Below are 20,053 nucleotides of genomic sequence, written 5' to 3' on the forward strand. Positions count from 1 at the left end.
CATAAATAACTTTCTCTCATTAGATCTTGTGTTTCCCTCAGCTATTGGTTGCCTGGCAAGCTCTGTTTGTTCTCAAGTGTTTGAATATTGGATTTCCACCTCCAGCTTGACAAGTACATTCAGTGATTTTACAATTTGTTGTTGATCTATTATAGGTTCAGTTATGTAAGCAGCCACAGATGTTTTCTCTAACCTGGACAGTTCTCTGTCTTAACTGGGTCATCTGAAGGAGGACGAGCAGAAGGCGAAGCTCCCTGGGTGGGGGGAATGGGCTGGCCAAAAGTGAAACTCCTGGGGATAGTGCACTGGTGCATCTTTTGCTGTACAGTTCACAAGTGGCATTGGCAGATTGGCTGACCATTCTCTTGACAGATCAAGAGTGAGCGTCGTAGATTTTAAATGCAGTATTTGTGCATAGTTGACCTTGGCTTAAGGTGTCATACCTTCTTGGACAGCAAGACCTTGAGAGATTGATGGAAATGGTCTCATCTCTGAGCTGAGCTGAGCTGAGCTGGTGAAGGACCTACTAGAACTTCATAAAATGATCTCCACAATGATTTAAGATTCAAGCATGTAATGTTTACAGATCGATATGATGGAATGCTGGGTAGCACGTGATGGTTCCTAAACTACGAGGAGTATGGAAATGTCATGTCAAAAGTGAATAATGTAGTGGGTAGATTAGTATTCTGGAGGGTTTTTTCGTCCCTCTTCCTCTGTCACTCCAAAAGACATAGGCACCTGTGGAAGGAATCAATCATCCTCCAGTGCTTTGCCCAGGTGGCCATTATTCATGTGTGAGCCTTGGCTTGACAATATCAGCAAGACATTCATCTATGGACAGCATCACAGCTTAACCCAATCCTGACTGACTGTTCCTCCTTAACTGATGGGCACTGAGGCTAATTGTAGCAGCACAACTGCAACCCTGGTTGAGATCAGATAATAAACAGGGGATTGGAACTGGGACCTACATGGTCTGTTTGGCTCAACTACTTAATAAATGCACCAGATTTTTGCTGTGAGACTGGGAAGAAACATTGCAGAACCTTTCATCAAGAGATTAAATGGGTTGGGTATAGTCTATGATAGTGGTTTGTTTTCTGTGGAAAGAGCAAGCTTGATGGACAAAACGGTCTTTTTTTAAACTGAGTGCTTTCCTTATGCTATTGATCGTAGTGAGTTCTAAATCCTAATTGTTAGTGCTGTTTATTTTCCTCAAGGGGTTTCCGACTCACGATACCGAGGGCAAGGAAGTCAGCAAGGGACAGACTAAGAAACTCAGGAAACTTTACGAAACTCAGGAGAAGCTGTATAACGAGTATGTGCAGACGCTGCAGAATAGCAGCACCAACTAAATATATTACAATGACTGTGCGTATGTCTAGGAACCGGAAGAAGAAGCACAAGAAATGACAGGGATCAAGTTACATAGCTCACTCATGGAACAGGGACAATGAAAAGTCTGTTTATATTCTGTGAACAAATAAAGAAGAGACATTTTTTTACTTTTGACCATAAGAAGTGCCATGGGAAACCAACTATTGGAAGCAAATAAAATTGAGAGACTCTGAACGGTTGACTTTGTAACCTCTTGTTCAAAGAAGAATTAAAATTGATGTGATGAGAGAGACTGGCACAGCATGTTAGGCACTTGCCTTTCACATTTAGGACCTGGATTCAAATCCATCCTAGATTGATGATATGGAAGTCTCCTCTGTCTAGCCATAATGAGTTTATGGCAATTAATTTCAGTCTCTAGTAACAGGTCCTCATTTATCACTAATTGCCAGTATCACTTAGGCCACAGGATGGCTGGTGCAGGAAATGGAAAACTGTCATACTGGTGCTCTTAAAGATTGGGACTGAATAGAGGAAGCATTGCTGTATCTAAGCAAGCGAAACATGACCTAGGAGTGTTGGATGCCAACAATGTGCCTGAAATGCAAAGTGTTTAATTTGAGCACCAACATCCCTCAACTTAATCAGTACAAAATTCACAAAAATACCATTTTTGGCTTTTTGCCAGTTCCTGGTCACGTAATTGAATGAAGCACTTTGAGGGAGAACACGCTAATGGATTGATCTTTCCCTCTTCCCTTTTAATAAGCAAGATGATAAATCAGTTTCTGTCCACCAATAATGTATTTTGCTGTCATTTTAACTAATGCTCTTTTGATTAATAAATTAAGCTTTGGGAGTTGGTGTGAGTTCTTGTTTGTGTGCAAATGTGTTATTTTTGTCACTTTGAAATAGTGTTTAATCTATAAGTCCGCTTTGAAGGTGGAGATCTACAAGCAGAAGACCACCCCTCACAGGGCCACCTGTCATGATTTGGACTTCTCTAGATACTTTTCTTGCACCCAACACAAAAGCCTGCATTCATAAGAAGCCCATGTTTCCTGTGAACTGTGCTTAAATTTTGTATGCAAAGTTATGCGGGATGGTGTGCCCTGGCCAAATAATAGACTTGTTTATTATCTCTGGAATATACATAGGGGAATGTAATAGAGATCCTATCAGGAGAAAATTAGTATCAGTCGTGTCAGTCACTTTCATAAAAATACCAAATTATCAAACAGGTTTGTTTACTGATAGCTACTTACAGAAACAGTCAGCAACACAAAGTTGTTGAAGTTAGGCCATCTAACAGCATCTTTGACACGGTTAATGAAAGGGTTAGACAGGCAAATTCATCAGTTGAATTCCTTTGATTGTTTATCATTTTTTTGTAAGATCCAGAAAGAAAGCTAAACACTTCTCAAAATAGGAGTAGCTACCTGATCCCTACAGGATATAGTCTTTCCCAGAATTATGTAGGCATTCCACTACATTGCTGTACCTCGACTCAGCAAGTGGGGCAAAACATCAATTTACTGATTCTTGTATCCATAAACCTTTTCGAAATAGTCTCTTGCCTTTGGAAAATGAGTCTGCAAAGACAGTCACTTTAATCGAACAATGAGCAGCAAACTATAACACAAAAACACATCAATGGCTACCTGTAATGTTTGACAACTATTGTCTGGGTTGGAGCTATCCTGATTAGATTATATTGTCGATTAATAAAAAAGAATTGCATTTATATAGTGCCTTTCACGACCTCAGAATGTCCCAAAGTGCTTTCCAGCCATTGAAGTACTTTTGAAATGTAGGACCAATAATGCATGTCAAACTACTGATACCTTGGTGGACTGAAAGTCTTTTCTCAATTTCTGAGCAAGGGGAGGGATCCATTCTACCTTTCTGGCCTCAAATCACTCATATTCCCTCAAATGTAATTGGCAATATCAGAGGAAAAAGAAGGAATTAAAAGTAGCTCTATTCTCATGGCTATGAGCCATTCAAGACTTGGTTTAGACAGTTTTGCATATTCTACCCAGCTAGGCTGAACTGAAATGGCTACAATTTTTTCCAGCTATAAAATCTCACGTTGAAACATGTCTGACCTCCAAGCTGTCACAACCTTCTTTTGCCCTTTTACTTTATTTTTTTACCTGTTTTCTCAGCTGCACTTGTGAAGATGCCAATCCTTGCTGGAGTCTGGTCCTACAGTTACTAGCCACCTTCCATTACCTCACCCAAGTGGCCAGTCTTCATGTGTAAACCAAGACAATGTGTTGGAAGGATATTCCATTGCTTGGCAGGGGGGGGGGGGGGGTGGGAGAGAAAGGGATAAATCATCAATGAACCCAATTCTACCCTTGCCTATTATCTACACACTCATACTTTCCAGATAAGTAGTGAGAATTCTGGTTTATTTTTTCCCCTCCCTCGCCCAGATCAACTGTGGCAAATTGTAGCTCCCAAATTTGCTCCAGCTGAGATCTGCCAACTTAGCACAAACCAGGGACCAAACATCAAACCTTCTTAGTCTGTAGAGCTCAGTAACACACCAGGTGTTGCCTTTACCTTTTGAGCTAGTGGCAGAGCTTTTTGTCATCTTTTCTGCTGAGACATTGTGACTTTAAGTTGGCTGCTGTCGTATATCTGAAATTGGTATGAAAATGATCTTGAACTGTTGTAACTGCTTCCCTTCATGTACTGAACAATGAGCACAGTATTGAATGTTTTGCAAACCTGGTACCAGACTCATTTCTGGGAAATACAAGGCTGGACATTGAGAGTTATGTAAACAGCTACTTACAAACTTTATTATGTAGAACTAATATTCCAGAGCATGACAACAACAACTTACATTGATATAGCGCCTTTAACGAAATAAAACATCCCAAAGTGCTTCACAGGAGGATTATCAAACAAAATTTGACTAGAATTTCAACTGAGAAACTAGAGATACCTGCCACCGTAAGAGGCAGGAAATTATGCACAATACTGGGCCTATAAGGCCTTTAAAAGTGAAGTGTCAAAGTCAATGTCAGATACATTGTGCAGCATTCTCACACCAGAGAGGGATCCCGATCCAATCTGCGGTCAAGGCTGCCTAACCTTCAAGAGGACTTCCATCAGATGGTCTCAGTACTACAATGGAAATGCTAGGTTGAGGATGGTGTTCATTTTTTTTTATTCGTTCATGGGATGTGGGCGTCGCTGGCAAGGTCAGCATTTATTGCCCATCCCTAATTGCCCTTGAGAAGATGGTGGTGAGCCGCCTTCTTGAACCGCTGCAGTCCGTGTGGTGACGGTTCTCCCACAGTGCTGTTAGGAAGGGAGTTCCAGGATTTTGACCCAGCGACGATGAAGGAACGGTGATATATTTCTAAGTCGGGATGGTGTGTGACTTGGAGGGGAACGTGCAGGTGGTGTTGTTCCCATGTGCCTGCTGCCCTTGTCCTTCTAGGTGGTAGAGGTTGCGGGTTTGGGAGGTGCTGTCGAAGAAGCCTTGGCGAGTTGCTGCAGTGCATTCTGTGGATGGTACACACTGCAGCCACAGTGCGCCGGTGGTGAAGGGAGTGAATGTTTAGGGTGGTGGATGGGGTGCCAATCAAGCGGGCTGCTTTGTCCTGAATGGTGTCGAGCTTCTTGAGTGTTGTTGGAGCTGCACTCATCCAGGCAAGTGGAGAGTATTCCATCACACTCCTGACCTGTGCCTTGTAGATGGTGGAAGCTTTGGGGAGTCAGGAGGTGAGTCACTCGCCGCAGAATATCCAGCCTCTGACCTGCTCTTGTAGCCACAGTATTTAGTGGCTGGTCCTGTTAAGTTTCTGGTCAATGGTGACCCCCAGGATGTTGATGGTAGGGGATTCGGCGATGGTAATGCGGTTGAATGTCAAGGGGAGGTGGTTAGACTCTCTCTTGTTGGAGATGGTCATTGCCTGGCACTTGTCTGGCGCAAATGATACTTGCCATTTATCAGCCCAATCCTGGATGTTGTCCAGGTCTTGCTGCATGCGGGCATGTACTGCTTCATTATCTGAGGGGTTGTGAATGGAACTGAACACTGTGCAATCATCAGCGAACATCTCCATTTCTGACCTTATGATGGAGAGAAGGTCATTGATGAAGCAGCTGAAGATGGTTGGGCCTCGGACATTGCCTTGAGGAACTCCTGCAGCAATGTCCTGGGGCTGACATGATTGGCCTCCAATAACCACTATCATCTTCCTTTGTGCTAGGTATAACTCCAGCCACTAGAGAGATTTCCCCCTGATCCCCATTGACTTCAATTTTACTCGGGCTCCTTGGTGCCACACTCGGTCAACTGCTGCCTTGATGTCAAGGGCAGTCACTCTCACCTAACCTCTGGAATTCAGCTCTTTTGTCCATGTTTGGACCAAGGCTGTAATGAGGTCTGGAGCCGAGTGGTCCTGGCGGAACCCAAACTGAGCATCGGTGAGCAGGTTATTGGTGAGTAAGTGCCGCTCGATCGCAGTGTCGACGACACCTTCCATCACTTTGTTGATGATTGAGAGTAGACTGATGGGGCGGCAATTGGCCGGATTAGATTTGTCCTGCTTTCTGTGGACATGACATACCTGGGCAATTTTCCACATTGTCGGGTGGATGCCAGTGTTGTAACTGTACTGGAACAGTTTAGCTAGAGGTGCGGCTAGTTCTGGAGCACAAGTCTTCAGCACTACAGCCGAGATGTTGTTGGAGCCCATAGCCTTTGCTGTATCCAGTGCACTCAGCCGTTTCTTGATATCACGTGGAGTGAATCGATTTGGCTGAAGATTGGCTTCTGTGATGGTGGGGATATCGGGAGGAGGCCGAGATGGATCATCCACTCGGCACTTCTGGCTGAAGATGGTTGCAAACGCTTCAGCCTTGTCTTTTGCACTCCCGTGCTGGACTCTGCCATCATTTGAGGATGGGGATGTTTACAGAGCCTCCTCGTCCTGTTAGTTGTTTAATTGTCCACCACCATTCACCATCCATTGTTGTTGATGGGTTGATTCTTTTGAAACAATGGGATAAATCTTAACCCCCAAGAACGGGTGGGGAGTATAATTACTCCATTTTCAAAGTGGGACCACATCCTCGCTCCAACACACCTGCTTCTGGATTTAAACTTGGCAGATTTGTCTGCATGTGGAGTGCAGACACCAGGAAGTCCCACACTCACTTAAAGCCGGTTGGCCAATACTTAAAAGGGCAATGTACCTCATTGAGATACTTGAGGTACTTAATAAATTGTGTATTGGAAAACTTAAATAAATTTAACCTTAACTGTTCGGGTTTCCCATCACTTCCAATTCACGTCAGGTGAAAGCAGGCGGGAAGAGCCTGATCCATGAGGTGAGTGTCTTTATTGCACTGCTTGTGGGCCAGGAAGAGCAGCAGGGCTTCAACCAGGCCCAACAAGCTCACCTGGCTGACAGGAACCCCGCGATCGGCCGACAACCCCCCCCCGCCCCCGATCTCCGTTGCTAGCTGACCCCGCCCCATGTCCGATGCTGGCTGACACCCGCCCCCCCAACCGATGTCCAACAATGGCTGACCCCGCCGATGACATCCACATCCCCCAACTCCCTACCCCACCCCACAATTTTTTCTAAGCCCAATGATCTCTCTCTCCCTCCCGCCCCCCTCTCTGATTTGCAGTTCCTTTCACTGTTGACAGGCAGCCAGCCTGTCAATCAGGTTGCCAGGTGCGTGGGAAACCCGGGAACTCAAATACTTGCCTTCAATAGAGTGGCGATCGCAGATTGCGACGCACTCAATTCGCTTCCAGGTTCCCCGCGCAAATATCTGCGGACGCGTGGGTCAACCGGCTCGGAATAAAAATTGTGCCCATTTGCGATTTAATCACTTTTCTTGGTAAACTTAGAGAGACACGGGCCTGAAATTCTACAGAGTGTCTGATGTTATAAAGATTTTTTTTTGCAAAGCAAACCTAAAAGCCACCAATAAGAATTGTTTTATATTTGAAATTCAAGCAATTTCCCTGCAGCAGCAATGCAATCAAAATTTAGCAATTTTAGCACCTTAGTCAACAACAGGAGAATGGCTTGTGATAGTGCTATTTCCTCACAATTTCAATTCGATTGTATTCATTTAAGGAGCATCACAGAAATTATATGTCTGGCTGTCAAGTTGCATCGTTTAATAATTTAAACATGTCCTAACTATCAAAGCGAATCCTTTGATTAGCCTACCTCCCACATTTTATATCTAGTGAAGAGAGCCGCCTTCGTTTTTAAAGCTATTTGCATTTCAGCCAGCCACACTGATTGGACATCCACAGACTAATCTTGTCATAGAACAAAGAAAATGTCGTACAAGTGTTCCAGAAACAGAGTTGGCTGAATTATCCTAACTATTTAACATCATATAAAAACAAGGAAAAAAATCTCTATTTTTGTTATACATATCAGTTCTGATGAAAGAGCACACTTCAAATGTTAATTTATCTTTCACTTTCAGGCATTCATAAGGTGGTTGTTCAAAAAATGTTTTGGAAAGCAACGGCAAGAGATATTACAACAGCTCTTAGTTTTTAGTCATGTGCTACCATTTGTCCTATTGGCAGGTTTTAGGTTTGCCTTGCAAGCCTGCTGGAAGCAATGAAGTTGAGATTGTTTCTAACTGAGCATTGGATCAATGGTCACACTTGTGTCTTTGAGTTGGAAGGTTGTGGGTTCAAGCCCCACTCCTGAGACTTGAGCTAGGGTTGCCAACCCTCCCTCAGGCAATCTGAGAGTTTCCTGGAATGGGGCATGGCTCTCCCAGGCTCTGCTACCTCGGACATCTTTTTTAAATTTCCCACCGTACTCGCGGTCCCCACCCCTCCGCTCCATGACGTCACTAGCTGCCCCTGCAGGAAAAGCCTCTGGCTTGGTGACAACATGCCTTCCCCCTCCCACCACCACCACTGCAGCCGCAGAGAGTCGGGACTGAGACAGATGGCCTTTCAGATTAAATGTTAAACTGAGGCCCTGGCTGCCTTTTCAGGTAGATGTAAAAGATGCTGTGATACTATATGAAGAAGAACAGGGAAGTTGTCCTGGCCAACATTTATCCCTCAACCAACACCACAAAACATTCTCTCATTGCTGTTTGTTGGGATCTTGCTGTGCACAATTGGCTGCTGCGTTCGTACATTACAGCAGCGACTTCACTGGTTATGAAGCACTTTGTGATGTCCTAAGTACACGGAAGGTGCTGTATAAAGAATTATTTCTTCCATTTATATCTAACAGTAAAAGAGATTCGTCAGTTCATAAATCACCGTGTCTCTGGGTGACCAACTCTGGTTGGATGTATTCCTGGAGGTTTCACCACATGACCTCCGGCCTCCAACCGCCTCACCCAGTCAAACAGCCTTTCCCCCCCCCCCCCCCCCCATCTCCAATATTTTTATAACTAATAGTCAAAGAAAAAAAAAACACAATTTTTTTTTAAAAAATGTCCCAATTATGTTCCTCCCGGGTTGCTCGGAGCAGTGAGCAGGAGATTAATCTTTAACTCCTGGAGACTCCAGTACAATCCTGGAGGGGTGGCAACCCGACGACTGCGAGTGGAAATTAATAAAACTAAGAAAGGAAATAACTTTCGTTTATCTACAGCGCCTTTCACGCGTCTTACGCTTTCCAGGCGACCCGTCACCGCCGGCCTGTCATCCTGTGGACCGTCCGCTCACTGCAACCCGAGCGCTGAGGACCATCACAGTGCCCCTTTAACAGCACTATTTTTATTCGGGTAAATTAAAATCCGTTTCCCCTTTAAGACCCACGACCCTCCCCCCCCGCCCCCTGCCTTCCAACTCTGCACCCAGCTGAACCGCGGTTTCTAATTGGCCGGCGCCACGTGCTCGGACGTGAGTCCGCGAGCGGGACTGGGCGGCGGCCAATGGGAAGCGATCTCTTTGGTTGTCCGCCATTAGCGCGCGGAGGTGACTGAGAGAGGCGGCGGGCCTGAGGAACGGCCGCGGAGTGCAGGTGAAAGGGAGACGGACGGGGCCGCGAGTCGGAGGGGTGCGGGGGGAAAAAGAATGAACAAGGTGCCACGGATTAGTAATAGCAGCAGCAGCAGCAGCAGCAGGCGGCGGGGAGGGAGTGTGGTGGTGGCGGGGAGGGAGTGTGGAGGGTTTAGAGGGGCCTGGGGCTTCGGGCTTTCACTTGAGAACCTCCTGCCCCCCCTCCCCTCCCCTCCCCGCCAGCCACCACCAGATTGGCGCTGCGTGTTGCGCTAAACTGCCTCTCAGCACTTGCAGCTCTTCAGTTCAATACTTAAAACGATGGCGTTGCAATATTTACTGTGCAGGTGTGTTTTTTTATATATTAAAAAAAGTGAAAGTAAGCCGCTATTCTATGGAAACCTGCTCAGGAGGTTGAATCTGCAGGGCTCGCTCGCTCGCTCACTCACTCACTCTGAAGGATTTTACCCTATTAAACAGATTTTTTTTTTTTAAAATGCTTCACTAATGGAGTCTTGTTTCACTCCCTTCAGTAGTTTACCGAATGACAATTTGAACATTTAATGCCCAAAAAGGGTGTGTGTTTTAAAAAAAATTAACTTTCTTATGTCTCATCCGATGATGTAGAAAAGAAACACTTTTGCTTAGTGATTTCAAGTATGAATTTGATTAACTGCTGGGAACGCACTAAGTAAGGGCTGTTAGTTAGCAGGCACTAGTGTCCAGCATTGGTTTTGTGATATCGCTCGTTTTGATTAGTTAAAAATCTTGATGAGGTACTTCTGTCACTTGTGAAATGTGTCATATTTATCTGACATGCAAATGGCCCTCTAGTTAAAAATGTGAGGTAATATGAGGTCTGTGTGATGCTCCAGTTTATTGCCCTTTTTTGCCATCCCATTTAAGTAAGGATGAATATTCATTTATGTGATGCCTAATAATAGTGTTAGTTTGGCTCAGTGGGAGCACTCTGTCAGGTTGTGGTTTCAAGTCCCAGTTCAGGGTTTAAGCACATGTACTAGGCAGACACACCAGTTCACTGAGGGGGTGTGGTATTGTTGGATGTGACGAGGAGTGAAAACGAGGCCCAGTCAGGCTATTCAATTTGATGTAATAGATCCTATTGCACTATTTGAAGCTGAGCAGGGAATTCTAGCTAATAACATTTCCTCAGCCAACATCACCAAAACAGATCAACTTCATTTTTAAAATTTCATTTGCTGACTGTGGGACCTTGTGCACAAATTAGTTGCTGTGTTTGCCTACATAAGAGACTGCACTTCAAAATTAGTTCATTGACTGTGAAGTGCTTTTTAGATGTTATGAAGATGTTAAAGATGCTTTATAAGTGCAAATTATTTTCATCTATTGATTTCCTCCGGACTTGTCAAAGCAGCTCACAACCAATGAATTACTTCTGAAGTGTATTCAGAAGGTAAAAGCCGCAGCAGGGTCCCGAAGAAAGAAAATGAAATGATGACCAGTTAATGTATCTTTTAGTGGCTTTTGAGGAGGGAACAATGCCAAGACACCAGGAAAACTACCTGATCATATAGTGCCATGGAATCTTTTACATCTACAGGCAGATGAGTCCTCAGTTTAATGTATCATGTGAAAAATGGCACCTTGACAAATCACACTTCACTGCACTAAGAGTGCCATGCTAGATTATGTACTTAAATCCTGGAGTGGGTCTTCAACCTGAAACCTTCTGGCTCTTGGGCGTGCCTATTTGTTTAATCATTGCTATGGATTTGTATATTGATGTAAAATTCCTATACTCTGTTTTAGTATAGTTATGTTAAATACTTGTTTTAAAAATCCCTTTTCAAAATACAAATTTGATAAATCTACTTCAAGTAAACCCTGCATTCACTTTTTTTCACCAATTTTCTAAAGATGTTGACTCCTTACTGTAGCTTAGTTTTGTGGGAAGTGGTCGCCTTCTGATAGCTTGCCCAAGCGGCTTTCAATCATACGTGGGCCATGAAAGTGTTGACAGATGGTTCAAGCATGGGAGCTGTGACCGTGTCATCCTGTTCTGATGTGCACACTTCCAACAGGGTTTGGTAGAAAGCAATCATGAGTGGGAACACTGGCTGATATTTTTGTTCCTAAACCAGAATTGTCGATGACAGCTATAATGGCGTACTGCTGTCTCACCTGACATCCGTGCTTTTGGGTCTCTCTCCTCTGCCAAATCGATCACCTTGGAGAGCAAAGAGAGTGCACAGCTTCTTTTCTCCACTACCAACTTAAACCTCTCCCAAACCTGCCCCCTCCACCCTCCCTTCCAACAAATGTGAGGAGCTCATGGACTTCTCGGTCACTAAGATTGGGGCCATCTGTTCAGCTGCCTCTGTTGCTTCCTCCCCCTTCCCTTTGCCCAACAAGCCAAACCTCCCCCATGGTGCCCCCTGCCCGACCACAGAATGCATGCATCTCTCTCGTTTCTTTCCCATCTTCATGCTCATGTCTATGAAACCCACCTCGACCCCCTTCCCAGTTAACTGCTAACCACCTATCTACCTTTCCTGGCCCTGAAGCTAACATATTGTAAATTATTCCCTTTCTTCAGGTATTGTCTCCTCTTTCTCCCCTCCCACCCCCAAAACTGTTACTACCAACCCGCTCAAAAAACCCGCCCTGGACCGTCTGTCCTTGTAAACAGCTGTCCCATATCCAACTTTCTTAGAAATGTCTCCATCTTTCTCACAACTCCCAGTTTGAATCTCTCAGGATTCTGTTCCAGGTAAAACATTGTTACACATGCACGGTCAAAATTATGAAAAGAACTGAGTTTTGGAGCTGATAGTGGAATAGTGCAATCTGTTTAAATCTCACTTTTTAAAAAAAAAACAACTCCTATATGATCATGTTAATAAACCCAAAATAGTTTTCAGCCTGAGGTTACGGTCTGCCACTTGGAGAGATCAGGAGTATACCATAGTATCCTGTACTATTTCCCACACATGCCTTGGGTAAAATGGTTCATTGTTCTGTTGGAGGTCAGCCATCCTAGATACTAGTCAAGCTTTGGTTCATAGGAAGCATGTGCTGCTTATGAAAGCTGACTTTTGCACTGACCCCAAAAATTATTGGGGAGAGAGCCCTAATAATATCCTGTATGACTTTCCCTGTGGAATCATTACAGTTGACATTAATACATTCTTATTTTCTCCTGAATGAGTTTTGAGGGTTTTTCCATCTCAGGAATTGAAGTCTACCAATTAACTGATACAGCAACAATCTTGCCCATGAATTATTTGGTTACTGCACCAAAAGATGTCTCATTCTCTCTTCCAAAGGCACCAACTCATGTTTGACTTGATATCAAGGGCATCATTTGACCCCAGTACCTCATCAAATGATGTGAACCTTTTACAGATTAACTTTGATGAGCATCCCTGCAACTCAATTCTCACCTGAGGTTCACACAACAAAACTAGTTTTTAAATAGCATATTTAACAACGACCGGTCTCACGGCAGTTTTACAGGTGGGGGGGAAAAACGGATAGGGGAACAGATGCCAAGCCATGAAGGGTGAGATTAGGAAGCAAGACCGAAAACTTGGTTTAAAAAAGATGGGCTTTTAGAACGTTTCTAATGATGGACAGAAAAACAGAAGCACAGGAGTTCTAGAAGATAGGGACATGGGAGAGGATCCAAAGCTGGAGGAGCTTGCAAAGATACGGTGAGGTAAGGCCATGGAGGAATTGAACGATGAAGGATTTTAAACTTAATGCATTGGAGGACAGTGAGCCAACCTTGTCGTCCTCATTGACCTCTCTGCAGCTTTTGACATGATCAACCAGACCGTTCTCCTCCAACACCTCTCCTCTGTTGTCCGGTTTAGGAGGACTGCCCTTGCTTGGTTCTACTCTTCCCCATCCAGAGCATCTCCAGCAATGGCTTTTCTTTGCACCAGACCACCATTACTTCGAGTCCTCCAAGGATCTATTCCTGGCCCCCTGCTGCCTCTTGGTGACATTATCTGCAAACATGGTCAGCTTCCACATGTATGCTGATGATACCCAGCTCTACCCCTCCACTGCTTCTCTTGATCCTCCACTAGCACTTTCTTGTCAGCTCTTGCCTGATATCCAGTCCTTGCATAAGTCATTTTTTCCAGTTAAACATCGGGAAGACCAAAGTTATCATCCTCAGCCCCACCACAAACCCTTGACACTAACTCCATCCCCTTCTCCAGCTGTTGTCTCTATTGCCAGAAAAAGTAGCAAGCCCGAGGATTGGGAGCAGTTTAGAATTCAACAAAAAAGGACCAAGAGATTGATTAAGATGGGAAAAATAGTGTATAAGAGTAAACTTGCAAGGAACACAAAAGTGGACTGTAAAAGCTTCTACAAGTATGTAAAAAGAAAAAGATTAGTGAAGACAAATGTAGGTCCCTTACAGTCAGAAACGGGAGAATTTATAATGGGGAACGAGGAAATGGCAGAGCAATTAAACAAATACTTTGATTCAGTCTTCACGGAAGAGGACACAAATAACTTCCCAGAAATGCTAGGGAACCAAGGGACTAGTGAGAAGGAGGAATTAAAGGAAATTAGTATTAGTAAAAAAAATAGTGCTGGAGAAATTAATGGGACTGAAAGCCAATAAATCCCCAGGGCCTGATAATCTGGATCCCAGAGTACTAAAAGAGGTAGCCATGGAAATAGTGGATGCACTAGTCATCTTCCAAAATTATAGATTATGGAACAGTTCCTGCAGATTGGAGGGTGGCAAATGTAACCCCACTATTTAAAAAAGGAGGGAGAGAAAACAGGGAACTACGGACTGGTTAACCTAACATCAGTAGATGCTAGAATCTATTATAAAGGATGTGATAACAGGACACTTAGAAAATATCAACGGGATTAGACAAAGTCAACACGCTTTTATGAAAGGGATATCATGTTTGACAAACCTACTGGAGTTTTTTGAGGATGTAACTGATAGAATAGATAAGGGAGCACCAGTGGATGTGGTACATTTGGATTTTCAGAAGGCCTTTGATAAAGTCCCACTCGAGGTTAGTGTGCAAAATTAAAGCGCATGGGATTGGGGGTAATATACTGGCATGGATTGAAAATTGGTTACAGACAGGAAATGGAGAGTAGGAGTAAATAGGTCTTTTTTGGGGTGGCAGGCAGTGACTAGTGGGGTTCCACAGGGGTCGGTGCTTGGGTCCCAGCTATTCACAATATATATCAATGATTTGGATGAGGGAACCAAATGTAATATTTCCGCATTTGCTGATGACAGAAAACTAGGTGGGATCGTGAGTTGTGAGGAGGATGCAAAGAGGCATCAAGGCAATTTAGACAAGTTGAGTGAGTGGGCCGATGCAGTATAATGTGGATAAATGTAAAGTTATCCACTTCGGAAGGAAACACAGAAAGGCAGAGTATTATTTAAATGGTGATAGATTGGGGAATGTTGATGTACAAAGGGACCTGGGTGTCCTTGTATACCAGTCACTGAAAGCAAACATGTAGGTGCAGCAAGCAGTTAGGAAGGCAAATGGTATGTTGTCCTTCATTGCAAGAGGATTTGAGTACAGGAGCAAGGATGTCTTACTGCAGTTATACAGGGCCTTGGTGAGACCGCACCTGGAGTATTGTGTGCAGTTTTGGTCTCCTTACTTAAGAAAAGATATACTTGCCATAGAGGGAGTGCAGCGAAGGTTCACCAGACTGATCCCTGGGATGGCAGGACTGTCATGAGGAGAGATTGGGTCGACTCGGCCTATATTCACTCGAGTTTAGAAGAAAGAGAGGGGATCTCATTGAAACATATAAAATTCTGACAGGGCTAGACAGACTGGATGCAGGAATGATGTTTCCCCTGGCTGGGGGGTCCAGAACGAGAGGTCAATCTCAATATGATTTCTTCACAGAGGGTGGTGAACCTGTGGAATTCTCTACCACAGAAGGCTGTGGAGGCCAAGTCACTGAATATATTTAAGAAGGAGCTAGATAGATTTCTGGACACAAAAGGCATCAAGGGGTATGGGGAGAGAGCGGGAATATGGTATTGAGATAGAGGATCAGCCATGATCATATTGAATGGCGGAGCAGGCTCGAATGGCCTACTCCTGCTCCTATTTTCTATGTTTCAGGCTAAACAAGATTCGATCCGAAGTTGAACTTCCAACCCTGTATTCCCTTCATCACAAAGAAAAACTGATGCCAAGCCAAAGGAGAAGATATTAGGAGGGGTTACCAAAAGATTGGTCAAACAGGTAGCTTTTAAGAAGTGTCTTAAAGGAGGAGGGGACAGTGGAGAGGCAGAGGGGTTTAACATTGCACACCTCCGTCCCAACCTCAGTCTATCTACTGCTGAAACCCTCATCCATATCTGTGGCACCACCAGACTTGACTTTTCCAGTGCTTTCCTGGCAAGCCTCATCTACATCCCCCCCCCCCCACCCCAAAATAAATTTCAGTTCATACAAAACGTTGCTGCCCGTATCCTGACCTCCTCAACCCTGCGACCCACCATGCCTCAGATTTAAAATTCTCAGTCATGTTTAAATCCCTCCACGGGCTTGCCACTCATGTCACTTCCTCCAGCCCTTGGAGCTCTACATTCCTCTGACTGGCTTCTTCTCCATCACCCTCCCTCCTTCCACTTAATCATTGGTGACTGCCTTAACCCCCTGGAATTCTCTCTTTAAATCCCTCTGCCTCTGCACTGTCCTCTCCTTTTAAGACCCTTCTTAAAACCCACCTGTTTGACCACGCTGTTGGTAACCCTTCCTAATATCTCCTTTGGCTTCGCATCAGTTTTTTTTCCTTGTGCCTCTGTGAAGTGCCTTGGGATGTTTTTATATATTAAATGTGATTTATGAATGCAAGTTATTATTAGTTAATTCAGCAGACTGGGGATTGAACCTGAGATCTATTTTGTCTTTATGATTCAGCTACTCACTGAATAAACGTGCAAAGCCATAATCTTATGTTTCGGGTGTACATTTTTGTACCACTGTGTAGTTAAGTGAAGTGGAAGACTCTCCTGTTCTATAAGTTTGTTGAAAAATTTCAGACGTCTGAGGTAAAAGTAATGTCAAATTCTTATTTCGTGAAACTCCAAAGCTTAGGAGAGACTTGCTGTGGCAACATCCTACTTTGTCCATTTATTTTGTTTCTCCTGTCTTTTTTAAAAAGGGATTTTCTTCAGTGTTTTAATTTTGCAGATCACATGACAAAACTGATATGCAAAGAATTCTTTTGAGTGGCTAGTGATGTCATATTTGACCATCTTAATGCAAAACTGCTAGGTTGAATCAAATAGTACTACTTTATGAATGGAACAGCTGCTTCCCAGGCTGATTCATCTTGTTCAACAATGTACATCATGCATAAGTAAAGACAACCTGGACCTTTAGAAGGCTTAGAAATCAAGTGTTCTCAAAGGAGTTTAAAACATTAAATGCAGTTATCTTCATAGTACTTTGTATGTGCCTTATAAAATTTTAACTTTGGTTTCCTAAAATTGCAAGTCAAGTACTTTAAAATTCAGTGCATGTAAATTGTTTGCCACCATTAGGTTTGTCTTGAGTTATGATCATATTCTGGGACCTGCAGACTAGACTGCTGTTGAGTGATTCATGTTGCTGATTTCCATGTAAATGTACTTTTCCCATTCACTTACTCAACCTTGCTGTGATAAATGACAATGTATTCATCTATTTGAAGATGTTTTATTGTAAATATTAAACTGCATTTTCCTAAATTAGTTTTTACACATGGATTCCATTTAAATTTTTTTACTGCTGATGGCTTAGAAAATCTCTGCTGTTCAGATAGAATTGTTAATAGTTGATTAAAACTGTTGTAATGTCAGACTTATGTTGCAGTTTTTAGTAAATTCTTCCTGAAACACACACTTTTAGACTTCCTCCCTTCTCTCTCTTTCTCTCCCCCTTCCAATCTGGCGGGATGGGTAGGTAAGTAGTTTAAAATGGCATTGATATTTAAAGTTTAATCAAAATACTGCAGATGCTGGAAATCTGAAATAAAGCAAAGTGCTAGAAATACTCAGTAAGTCAGGCAGCATCTGTGGAGCAACAAACAATTAACGTTTCAGGTCGATGACCTTTCGTCAGAACCCAGACTTGCTGGGTATTTCCAGCATTTTCTGTTTTTATTTAAAGTTTAATGTTGATTATACAGGTGTGGGAAGATGTGCAATTTTCAACCTTCAGTATTGCCTCAGAGCTGTTGAGTTCAATGGGCCCAGGTCAGCATATTTTCCAGTGCTAGATGCTGCTCAGGAGGAAACTGGCTTGCAATATTTAACTCTGGTATTGTAGTTTGCCTCTTGTGCATACATAGTAAAATTTCACTTGTAGTTTCCTTAATTCTACTCATAGGCCAGCAGAAGAAAATGGTATGCAACTACTTTAGTGCTGTGACCTTAATGGACTTCTGCTGGGCTGTTACCATTTTAAGCAATTATTACCCATTTGCTCTGTGCTCCCTGGGCTAGAATGTTCCTTACATCTTATCTGTCGATGGGGTGATAATCCCATCTCGTTCCTCCCCCATGCTTAATATCCACTGTATTCCTTTCCTACTTATTGTAAAGTACTCTTGAGGCATCTTCCTCCGTGTGAAGAGCTCTATACAAATGCAAGTTGTTTGCTTGACTTTCAAGTTTCTGGATGTTAATGTGAGAAAAATAAATGGAGCAGAGAGGAAATAAGAAAAGGTCTAGAAAGCTGTATGAAGGCATGAAACACCAAGAGATATAAATATGTGGAACTATGTGCTAGTGTCAGTATATGCTTCTGGAAATGCTCAGAATGTGCACCAGTATAAAATTCTGAAGTAAAAGAAACCGATCAAAAAAAAGAAATAGAACAGAAATTGAGAATAGGGAACAGGAGATTGTGAACAGGAAATGGGAAAGATCAAAAAAGTCAAGGAAGGGGGATGCCTGGTAGCAAACGTAGAATAAGCAGGAGAAATTTTTCAAACAAAATTAAGACATTCATATAGGAAAAAAACCATGTCTGGTATGGTTACTCTGCATTGGTAGGCAAACTGTAAGATTGTATGAGCTTAAAATGTAAACAAGCCATGGTCTTCACTTAGTCTGTAGAAGAGGAACTTTTAAGAGGAAAATATCAGATGTTGTACTTTGACAGTGTACCAAAATATAGACACGATGAGCTGTAATTACTATGTCCTGTAGTGCACAAATATATTTTTGACTCTGCTACAATAGCAATTAAAGTTAAGTGCTGAAAAAAATAGAGAAATGGAAATTCCTCGAGGATTTGTGCTCATTTGCACATTAACTTAATTGTATTAATTTTAAAAACTGGTAGTTAATTACATTTGCATCATTTTTTTGTGGGTGCAGGTATATGCCCCTGTTCATTTTCTCTGCCCTGGAGGGAGGGGACATGATAAATGTTAGAGCATGCTGAGAATGACTGTAAAAAGCAGATGTGGGTTAAATCTTTGCTCAGTTCCTGATCATAAGTTGAGATCTCTAGTAGAGGCTGCACTGTCTGCTTGTAGAAGAGAGTGAAGATGTGCCCCAGTAACATCCAGCACCTTCTGGCAGCTGGCATTAGCTTAAAGCAGACCATCCACCATTTTGGGAGCAGAGGTGGACACACCAGACAGGCTGAAGATGAGCGATATTTTATGAAACTAAAATTACTTATTTATAGTTTTTTTTCCACTTCCTCTTGTCACGCATCATGTGACCTCAACCAGAACCACGCCAGCAGGTGCGTGAGAGTGAGCAGCTAACTACTACTCTTCCTTTCCCTGTGCCAAAATGCCTTTGTTTGCACAGTGTCTTCCCACAGCAGTGTGACTGATGGAAGACTTGAGTGGCAGACCATGGTTATGAGGGAATATTTCATGCATGCTACTGCAGGTTGGAGCTCCAAATATAGTCTTTCCCAAAGGTTCCTTCAACTTACTGCCTGAATTTCAAGTAGGGGAGCTTAAAAATTAATTTTTCCCCCAATATAATAATTCTCTAAATATGTTTCAAAATTATCAATAGCAATGTAGGAAAAAGTAAAATAATTGCTTGGGTTCATGTGCATAATTCCTCATGTGGTTCATTCACAAAATAAGCAGATGAGGAAGACTACCTTAGTTTATCCAGAAAGGCTCCCATTGCAGCATTTTAACCAAACTGATTTAGGAAATGGGGGAACAGAGGTGCTGATTGAAGGTGGACAAGAGAGAATTTTGAGGCAAGTAACCACCGCATCTCCTAACAAGTGGTCACACTGCACCACGAGACCTGGGTATAGTTTGTATCTCCTATCCTTGCAGCTGGAGGAAGTATGTAAAAACGGGGAGGGAGGGGTGGTGAATGATTCAGTTGTAATTTGTCGCCGATTCATATTGTTCCCTCTTAATAAAAATTGGTGCTGTGCACATCCAAAATTGGCCTAATTTTCCTAGTTGTCAGTGGTTCCAGAAATCTTTTTTATTAATTTTGTTCTTGGGATGTGGGTGACACTGGCAAGGCAGTGTTTATTGCTCATCCTCAAGTGCCTCGAGGGTATTAGCCATGAGTTAACCATGTAGTGTGCGACTGAAGTCACATGTAAGCCTGACCTGGTAGGGGTGGCAGGTTCCCTTCCCTTAAGGGCATTAGTCAACCTGTTGGGTTTTTTTGACAAGCCGGCAGCTTTCATGGTCACTTTCTGGTGCCAGTTCAAATGATCAGATTTTTAAAAAAAAATAATT

The 20,053-nt window shown here is 43.1% G+C and overlaps 2 protein-coding genes and 1 long non-coding RNA gene across 10 annotated transcripts in view; 2 read left to right on the top strand and 1 right to left on the bottom strand.

Moving 5' to 3' along the window:
- cars1 (cysteinyl-tRNA synthetase 1) overlaps positions 1 to 4,130 on the top strand; it is an 81,191-nt gene extending 77,061 nt beyond the window's left edge. For all 3 annotated transcript variants that reach the window (XM_067993739.1, XM_067993738.1, XM_067993740.1), the window contains one exon: positions 1,224 to 4,130. In XM_067993739.1, coding sequence (XP_067849840.1) covers positions 1,224 to 1,358 — 135 coding nt within the window. In that variant the 3' untranslated portion in view covers positions 1,359 to 4,130. The remainder of the gene's footprint in view (positions 1 to 1,223) is intronic.
- Positions 1 to 9,062, bottom strand: part of LOC137327866 (uncharacterized) — an 80,996-nt gene extending 71,934 nt beyond the window's left edge. For both annotated transcript variants that reach the window (XR_010964567.1, XR_010964566.1), the window contains exon 1: positions 8,989 to 9,062. This is a non-coding gene — a long non-coding RNA (uncharacterized lncRNA). The remainder of the gene's footprint in view (positions 1 to 8,988) is intronic.
- A 190-nt stretch (positions 9,063 to 9,252) lies between these two features.
- Positions 9,253 to 20,053, top strand: part of nap1l4b (nucleosome assembly protein 1-like 4b) — a 92,532-nt gene continuing 81,731 nt past the window's right edge. For 2 of the 5 annotated variants that reach the window (XM_067993741.1, XM_067993744.1), the window contains exon 1: positions 9,254 to 9,341. The gene's annotated coding sequence lies outside the window, so the exon portion shown is untranslated. The other 3 variants (XM_067993745.1, XM_067993742.1, XM_067993743.1) reach the window with 3 other exon arrangements.

Source organism: Heptranchias perlo, chromosome 12, assembly GCF_035084215.1.
Source record: "Heptranchias perlo isolate sHepPer1 chromosome 12, sHepPer1.hap1, whole genome shotgun sequence".
In the NCBI taxonomy this organism is placed as follows: domain Eukaryota; kingdom Metazoa; phylum Chordata; class Chondrichthyes; order Hexanchiformes; family Hexanchidae; genus Heptranchias; species Heptranchias perlo.